Below are 8248 nucleotides of genomic sequence, written 5' to 3'. Positions count from 1 at the left end.
AGAAAGAAGTGGTGTAGTGGTAGGAATGGTAACGACAAATGACAGTGGCCGTGTGAGTAGTGTTAAATGGGATGAGAGTTGGAGGAAAGAAGATTTGGTGGGGTGATGATAAAAGGTTGAGGTTTGGGATGGCGATAATGGTGTTGGTGAGTGGAGGATTAAAAATGGGACAGAGCAAGTTAGGTTAGATTAGATTAAGAGGGGTAATTACCGTATTTTAAATAATTTTTAAGATTTGGATAATTTTGTCGGCGAAAATCTATCATTTATGGGTATAAAGTCAGTTTTGTATTTTTATGTATAAATTTATTAGTGTTCTAAGTGCATGTTTAGGCGCCATTATTTTGTTAAAAAAAGATCTTTTTTCAATGAAAAAAGATATTTTTATTTTTATTTTTTAACGTGTTTGGCAAATTTCTAGTAGTAAAAGTAAAAACACTAGTAAAATAAAAAAAAAGATGTTTTTCATGTAATAAATAAACAAAAAAGTACTTTTATATTGTTATGCCCAAACATAATTGATTGATAAAAAGACCTTTTTACATGAGATATCCAAACATAAAATTACTTTTACTTCTCCATAAGATCTTTTAAAAAAAGATAACTAAAAAAAAAGATCTTTTTTAAAAAGCTCACCCAAACAAGCTCTAAATATTTGTAGATAAAAGTGGTTGTTTATTTTTTTTTAATAGTTATAGTCCTAATAAAAATTAAGAACCGACGGATCAAAAGAAAAGCCCAATAAAATAAAAAGCCCAAGGCCCAAAAGTAGTGGATTATGTTTTCTTGGTAGACATTATAGCCTCCTCACACACCTCACTTCATACTATTCTCTCGTTCTCAACGCAATTTAGAGAGAGGCCAAGCCGTAACCCTTGGCCGCCGCTCTATATTGTCTTCTTCTTCTTCTCTTCTCAATTTTTGCTTTCACTCTTTCAGGTTCGTTCCCTACAAAATTTCTCCATTTTTTTTCTCTTACTTTTCGATGCTTTCTCCATCTTTTCATACTGATTCATTTTGTTTTTTTTTTTCCTGCCTCTTCCGAATGTGTTTATTTGTGTCGATTCGATTCTTATGTTTTAAATTGAATTGTCTTTGTAGATTCAGTTCTTACATGCGTCCTTTTCCGATGTGACTTTCTTAAAAGCTCTCTGTAGTTTACAAGATCTGTTTTTTTCTGTTATTGTAATTTCACTGTTTTGATTGTTAATACTTTTTTTTTTCTTTTTCATTGTGAGTGATAGATTGTGGTTGGATATACGTATATGATATGTAGCCTTTGACAAAGTATTTTCACTTGCGTCTTTGGAAGTGATGATTTTCTTTTTCATATAAAATATCTTTGAAACTAGGTATAGTTCCTTCATCTGTGTTTTAAGTTTTGTTAGACCGCAGCAGAGTCATATTTAAGTGTACCATAAATTGTTTATTTTCGTTTAATTTATTTTGCCTGTGATGTCTTACTGTTTAGCTAATGATTTTTTGACTTTGGTGTTTCAGCTCTGAAGGATTTCTTCTGTGGGAAATAAAGATTAGTCAAGATGGTAAGTTGAATACTAACATGGGTTTTAACATTCGATTTATTCATCTCTATAGGATGAATTTGCTTAATATCTTAACTGTGTTTTTGCTTATGTATTTGCAGGTGAAGTTCACAGCTGAAGAGCTCCGTCGTATTATGGACTACAAACACAACATTCGTAATATGTCTGTGATTGCTCATGTCGATCACGGTATGGATTCTTTCGATAGCTTGTTTTGTTATGTTTACTTCCTCTGTGGTGCACTTTCAGCATCTACATGATGTTCCCCCTCTATGCGTATTTAATATGTATTGGTATTTTGTGTTTGATCAAGTTTAAAATGTTATTTTCATGATATATGAAATTTGTCCAAGTTCTTTTTATTTTTCAAAGTTATTTTTTACGTGATTTAAACCACATCAGTTTCTTTCTTTAGGTTTTTTTAAACCAAAAATATGTTTTCTTAAACAAAAATCAGGCATATATTTTTCAACCAAAACATACTGTTGCAAACACAAACAATGCCTTTATGTAGCGACTTTTAACTTTTTTACTTGGATATTTGATAGAGAAAACATGTTTTTTTCTAATACTCCTTGTGTGTGTTTTTTGGTGTGTATACAACATCAACAAATGCTTTTGTCACATCTGTTGCTACTGTTTTTCCTTTTTATAAGAGTTGTAATGTATTGTTTTGTTATATTATATAGTTTCTATGGTTGGTTTATATGAACTACACTATATATAGTTTTCCAAACAAATTGCAGGAAAATCAACCCTCACCGATTCTCTGGTGGCTGCTGCTGGAATTATTGCACAAGAAGTGGCAGGGGATGTCCGCATGACTGATACCCGGGCAGATGAAGCTGAGCGTGGTATTACAATCAAGTCTACTGGTATTTCTCTCTACTATGAAATGAGTGATGAGGCTCTCAAGAATTACAAGGGAGAGCGCCAAGGAAATGAGTATCTCATCAATCTCATTGATTCTCCCGGGCACGTTGATTTCTCATCTGAGGTTACTGCTGCACTCCGTATTACTGATGGAGCGCTAGTGGTGGTAGATTGTATTGAAGGTGTCTGTGTGCAAACCGAAACTGTGCTGCGACAGGCCCTTGGAGAAAGGATTAGGCCTGTTCTGACTGTCAACAAGATGGACAGATGCTTCCTAGAGCTCCAGGTGGATGGAGAGGAGGCATACCAGACATTCTCAAGGGTTATTGAGAATGCCAATGTGATCATGGCTACATATGAAGATCCATTGCTTGGTGATTGCCAGGTGTACCCAGAGAAAGGAACAGTTGCTTTCTCTGCTGGTTTGCATGGCTGGGCCTTTACCTTGACGAACTTTGCAAAAATGTATGCCTCAAAATTTGGTGTTGATGAATCAAAGATGATGGAAAGGCTCTGGGGTGAAAACTTCTTTGATCCTGCTACAAAGAAATGGACCAGCAAGAACACAGGTACTGCCACATGCAAGCGTGGGTTTGTACAGTTCTGTTATGAGCCCATCAAGCAGATTATCAACACTTGTATGAATGATCAGAAGGATAAGCTCTGGCCTATGTTGCAGAAGTTAGGAGTCACCATGAAATCTGATGAAAAGGACTTGATGGGTAAAGCATTGATGAAACGTGTCATGCAAACGTGGCTTCCAGCAAGTACTGCACTCTTGGAAATGATGATATTTCACCTTCCATCTCCAGCTAAGGCCCAAAAGTATCGTGTTGAGAACTTGTATGAGGGTCCCCTGGATGATCAATATGCTGCTGCTATTAGAGCCTGTGATCCTGAGGGTCCACTTATGCTCTATGTCTCTAAGATGATTCCTGCTTCTGACAAGGGTCGGTTCTTTGCTTTTGGTCGTGTTTTCTCTGGGAGAGTGTCAACTGGTCTGAAGGTCAGAATTATGGGACCAAATTATGTTCCTGGTGAGAAGAAAGACCTGTATGTTAAAAGTGTGCAAAGGACTGTCATTTGGATGGGAAAGAGGCAAGAAACAGTGGAGGATGTTCCTTGTGGTAACACAGTTGCCATGGTTGGGTTGGATCAATTTATCACCAAGAATGCCACATTGACAAATGAGAAGGAAGTTGATGCCCACCCCATTCGAGCCATGAAGTTTTCTGTCTCACCTGTTGTGCGTGTTGCTGTTCAGTGTAAGGTTGCATCTGATCTTCCTAAGCTTGTTGAAGGTCTCAAGAGGTTGGCCAAATCTGATCCTATGGTTCTCTGTACTATTGAGGAATCTGGAGAGCACATTGTTGCTGGTGCAGGGGAGCTTCATTTGGAAATTTGCTTGAAGGACTTGCAAGAAGATTTCATGGGAGGAGCTGAGATTATCAAATCTGACCCTGTTGTGTCTTTCCGTGAGACTGTTCTCGAGAGGTCATGCCGCACTGTGATGAGCAAGTCACCCAACAAGCACAACCGTCTCTACATGGAAGCTAGGCCAATGGAGGATGGTCTTGCAGAGGCCATTGATGATGGCAAGATTGGACCAAGGGATGACCCCAAAGTCCGCTCCAAGATCTTGTCTGAAGAGTATGGTTGGGACAAGGATCTTGCCAAGAAAATCTGGTGTTTTGGCCCTGAGACCACTGGACCCAACATGGTTGTTGATATGTGCAAGGGAGTCCAATACTTGAATGAAATCAAGGACTCTGTGGTTGCCGGTTTCCAATGGGCATCAAAGGAAGGTGCTCTTGCTGAAGAAAACATGAGAGCCATCTGCTTTGAAGTCTGTGATGTTGTCCTTCATGCTGATGCTATCCACAGAGGTGGTGGTCAGATTATCCCTACTGCCAGGAGAGTCTTCTATGCTTCCCAGTTGACAGCAAAGCCCAGACTTCTCGAGCCTGTCTACTTGGTCGAAATCCAAGCTCCTGAGCAGGCTCTTGGTGGTATTTACAGTGTCCTGAACCAGAAGCGTGGACATGTGTTTGAGGAAATGCAGAGGCCGGGAACTCCCCTCTACAACATCAAGGCCTACCTCCCTGTCATCGAGTCCTTTGGATTCTCCAGCACCTTGAGAGCTGCAACTTCCGGTCAAGCTTTCCCACAATGCGTCTTTGATCACTGGGACATGATGTCTTCAGACCCATTGGAGTCCGGATCACAAGCTGCACAGCTTGTTATGGATATCCGTAAGAGGAAAGGTCTGAAGGAGCAAATGACTCCCCTCTCTGAGTACGAGGACAAGCTTTAAAATTTTCCTTATGCTATTACATGTTATGGTCTTAGTTGAGTTCCTACCCATTAAAAAACTGTTTTCTTAGTTTTTTAAGTTTTGTTATCTATTCTTGTTTCGGTCTCTGGGTTGTACTTGGAATTATTTACCTCTGCATTGATGTGTATCTGATCTAAGATTACATTGATGTTGTCATAGTACTATTTACTATTCACGAATTTTGCTTAAACGATGGCTTCCAATAATCGTGTTATTTTTTGCTTATCATTGTGATTGATGGCTCAACAGGGAATATTTGGATTTTTCTTTTTTGGGTTAAGGAATATTCAGAATTTAATGATTGAGCAGTTGGTTTTGGACTCTTCCGTGGAAGTGTTTTTATATGGGAAAGTGTTTTTGTTTTTATGAATACCGGTATGTTTACAAGGGGAGTTAAACTCCAAAATTGCCTTCGAATTTTTGAGTTTTCCTGATATCTACATGGAATGTACCTTTAACGTTACAGTTTTCTTGTTAACTGCTTATTTCTTACTACAAAAATGTGCTCTTAATCCTGTTACCCTTCTAAAAAGTATCCAACGAAAGTTGTATATTTTCATGGTGCTTGATATTATTCTCGAGTTTTTCCGGCGATTTCATGTGCAAGATGTTACAATTTTCAATTTATCATCGCTCAAGATTAGATGAAGTGTACGAATATGTAGATATTAGTTAATATAATTTTCTAAAACAAAACACCCATCTATCTATTCTTATTATATAAAAGTTGATACCTTAGTTCTCTTAAGTCATTAATAAAAGTTGATATCTTAGTTCTCTTAAGTCATTTTTCTTTTAGTGATGTCATGTCAGCAATTTTATTTACTTGGTAAAATTTGAAAATCAACCAATCATCTTTTAATAAATGATTTTAAAAGAATCAAAAGAAAAGTTTATCTATTATTATTCAATTAAAACATAAAGTACTAATTAAATACAATAAAAATATATTAAAAGTGTCATGATAATAATTATAAAAATTTTTAGTTATAAATATTAAAATTCTGTTATGAAAATAAAGATTAGGGTTTGAGAAGAGAAGAAAGATGAAAGAGATTAGGAAGAATAAGAGATGATTTTGTTAATTAGTGATGTACACATAACATTATAAGGGGACTACCTTATAGCTAAAGGCCCAAACTTCTAGTTGACTCAGTTAGGTTACATCTATAACTTATTCTATTTACTTGAAATTTAAATTATAGTTACAATCTAGGATATCCATAATAAATATATTTATGACACTCCTCCTTAGATGTCCATATAATATATTAGATAGTTGTCTCGTTAAAAATTTTACCAGAAAAAATTCGTAGTGGGATAAAAACCATGGTTAAGGAAAAGAGTACAGCCCGTATTACTTCTCCTGATAATTACATCACTTGATATCTCTTAGTCGGTGCATCCCAATCTTATATACTAACTTCTTAAATGTTGAAGTAGGTAGTGTTTTAGTGAACAAATCTACTAAATTATCATTAGAACGAATTTGTTAAACATCTATATCACCACTTTGTTGGAGATCATAAGAGTAGAAGAGTTTTGGTGAAATATGTTTTGCTCTATCTCCTTTGATGTATTCCTCTTTTAGTTGATATATGCAAGTAGAGTTGTCTTTGTATATGACTATTAGTATTTTCTTCAAAGGTAAACTATATATATCTTGAACATGTTGGGTGATTGACCTAAGCCAAACACATTCTCGAGTTGCTTCAAGAATTGCCAATATTTCTGCATGATTTGAGGAGGTTACAGCTATGGTTTGCTTTGTTAAGCGCCAAGATATAGTTGTTCCTCTACTTGTGAATAAATAACCTGTTTGTGAACTACCTTTATGTGGATTAGAAAAAAAAACCTGGATATGCATATCCAACTAATTGAAATACTATTTTATTAGAGTAAAATAAATCCTTATTAATAGATCCTTGAAGATATCTTAATATATGTTTAACACTGTTCTAGTGTGTTCTAGTTCTAGTTGGATAAGAACTAAATCTCGATAATAAGTTTACTGAAAATGTTGTATCTGGTCTTGTATTGTTTGCGAGATACATTAATGCACCAATAGCACAAAGGTAAGGTACTTCAGGACCAAGGGGTTTTTCTTTAATTTTACAAGGTCGAAATGGATCTTTATCCACATCTAGTGATCTCACTACCATTGGAGTACTCAATGGGTGTGCCTTGTCTTTGTAAATTTTTTTTAAAGTTTCTCAGTATAAGTTGACTAATGGATGAATATACCATCCTTCAAATGTTCAATTTGTAAACCAAGGCAAAATTTTGTCTTGCCAAGATCTTTCATTTCAAATTCTCTTTTTAAATAATTTACAGTTTTTTGAATTTCTTCAGGAGATTCAATGATTAAATCATCAACATATACTGCAATAATAACAAATTTAGATTCAAACCTTTTTATGAACACACATGGAAATACACGGTCATTTTTGTACCCATCTTTCAATAAGTATTTACTGAGACGTTTATACTAAGGTTGCGAGAACCGGACCGGTCAATAAACCGATGAGGTCACTGGTTCAATGGTTCACTGGTTCGACCGGAGTTCAATCGGGGTTCAACCGGTTTAATTAAATATTAAATAAAATTATTAAAAAACCTAAAAATAATTTTAAATATATAAATTAAATAATTTCTAACTTAATAAAATTTAAAATTTCACATAATAAATTATCCATAACTTAATATTAGAGGTTCACAAACAACTTCAAAAATCAAAGTTTATAACTAAACAAAAAAAACGCACATAATGACAAACCCATAATGTTCTACATTCAAAAGAAACAATTACTAGCAAGTTTTCAACTAATCAAAGGTGCAACTCATCAAAAATCATAATTATCATTAAGTGTTCCAATATCTCCATCATAAACAGGTAATCCAAAGCCACCATCATCAGAAGTACCACCAAAAGAAGCGGTATTTGAAGAATCAGCGACATCAGACAAATCCACATCAACTTTCACATCTCCATCTAATAAAATAAAATAAAAAACCAAGAAAAAATCAAAGTTATAACTTTACAACAGATATCTTTAGTAAATGAAACAAGTTTTGCTATTTCAATCACCTTTAAGATATGAAGGCATAGCATTATCCGTGTAAATTAAATTTTCAATGCCTTCGATGCTCCATTAGTAAATTCAGGATCATCTTCATCCGTCATTACCCAAAAATCTACTGTGTCAATACTTTGAATGTCAATTGGATCATAATTCTTCTTCTTGCGATACATTCTAGATTGAAGGCGTAGATTATAAGTCACCTAAACAATGTCACTTACCCTTTGATACTCTAATCGGTTCCTCCTCTTTGAATGGATTTGTTCAAAGAGGCTCCAGTTCCTCTCACATCCGGATGATGAAGATGTTTGATGAAGAAGACGAATCGCCATTTTTTTGCAAATTAGGAGCACTCCCACCGTGTAACCTCCACCATTCACCTACCAGGATATGAAAGTCAAACATCAATTCTCATT

At 35.3% G+C, this 8248-nt stretch overlaps 1 protein-coding gene across 2 annotated transcripts; it reads left to right on the top strand.

Moving 5' to 3' along the window:
• Positions 787 to 4980, top strand: LOC107612657 (elongation factor 2). Of its 2 annotated transcripts, XM_016314354.2 has the most exons (4): positions 787 to 939; positions 1501 to 1544; positions 1646 to 1733; positions 2291 to 4980. In XM_016314354.2, exons 2-4 carry the CDS (start codon positions 1542 to 1544, stop codon positions 4729 to 4731), a joined length of 2532 nt encoding a protein of 843 aa, XP_016169840.1. In that variant the 5' UTR covers positions 787 to 939; positions 1501 to 1541; the 3' UTR covers positions 4732 to 4980. The 2 variants fall into 2 exon arrangements, with proteins under 2 accessions (XP_016169840.1, XP_020965188.1); XM_021109529.1 differs by lacking the exons at positions 787 to 939; positions 1501 to 1544 and having other exon boundaries at positions 1551 to 1733.

This window comes from Arachis ipaensis, chromosome B08 (genome assembly GCF_000816755.2).
Source record: "Arachis ipaensis cultivar K30076 chromosome B08, Araip1.1, whole genome shotgun sequence".
Classification (NCBI taxonomy): Eukaryota; Viridiplantae; Streptophyta; class Magnoliopsida; order Fabales; family Fabaceae; genus Arachis; species Arachis ipaensis.
The sequence above is the reverse complement of the archived record's forward strand: the minus strand, read 5'-3'. Positions and strand labels throughout refer to the sequence as shown.

Bases quoted from the DNA above. Each gene is read 5' to 3' on its own strand.
- LOC107612657 (XM_021109529.1), top strand. From the start codon at position 1,562: ATGGGTTTTAACATTCGATTTATTCATCTCTATAGGATGAATTTGCTT. The intron at 1,734-2,290 runs GTATGGATTCTT...AACAAATTGCAG, and splicing joins GATTGCTCATGTCGATCACG to GAAAATCAACCCTCACCGAT.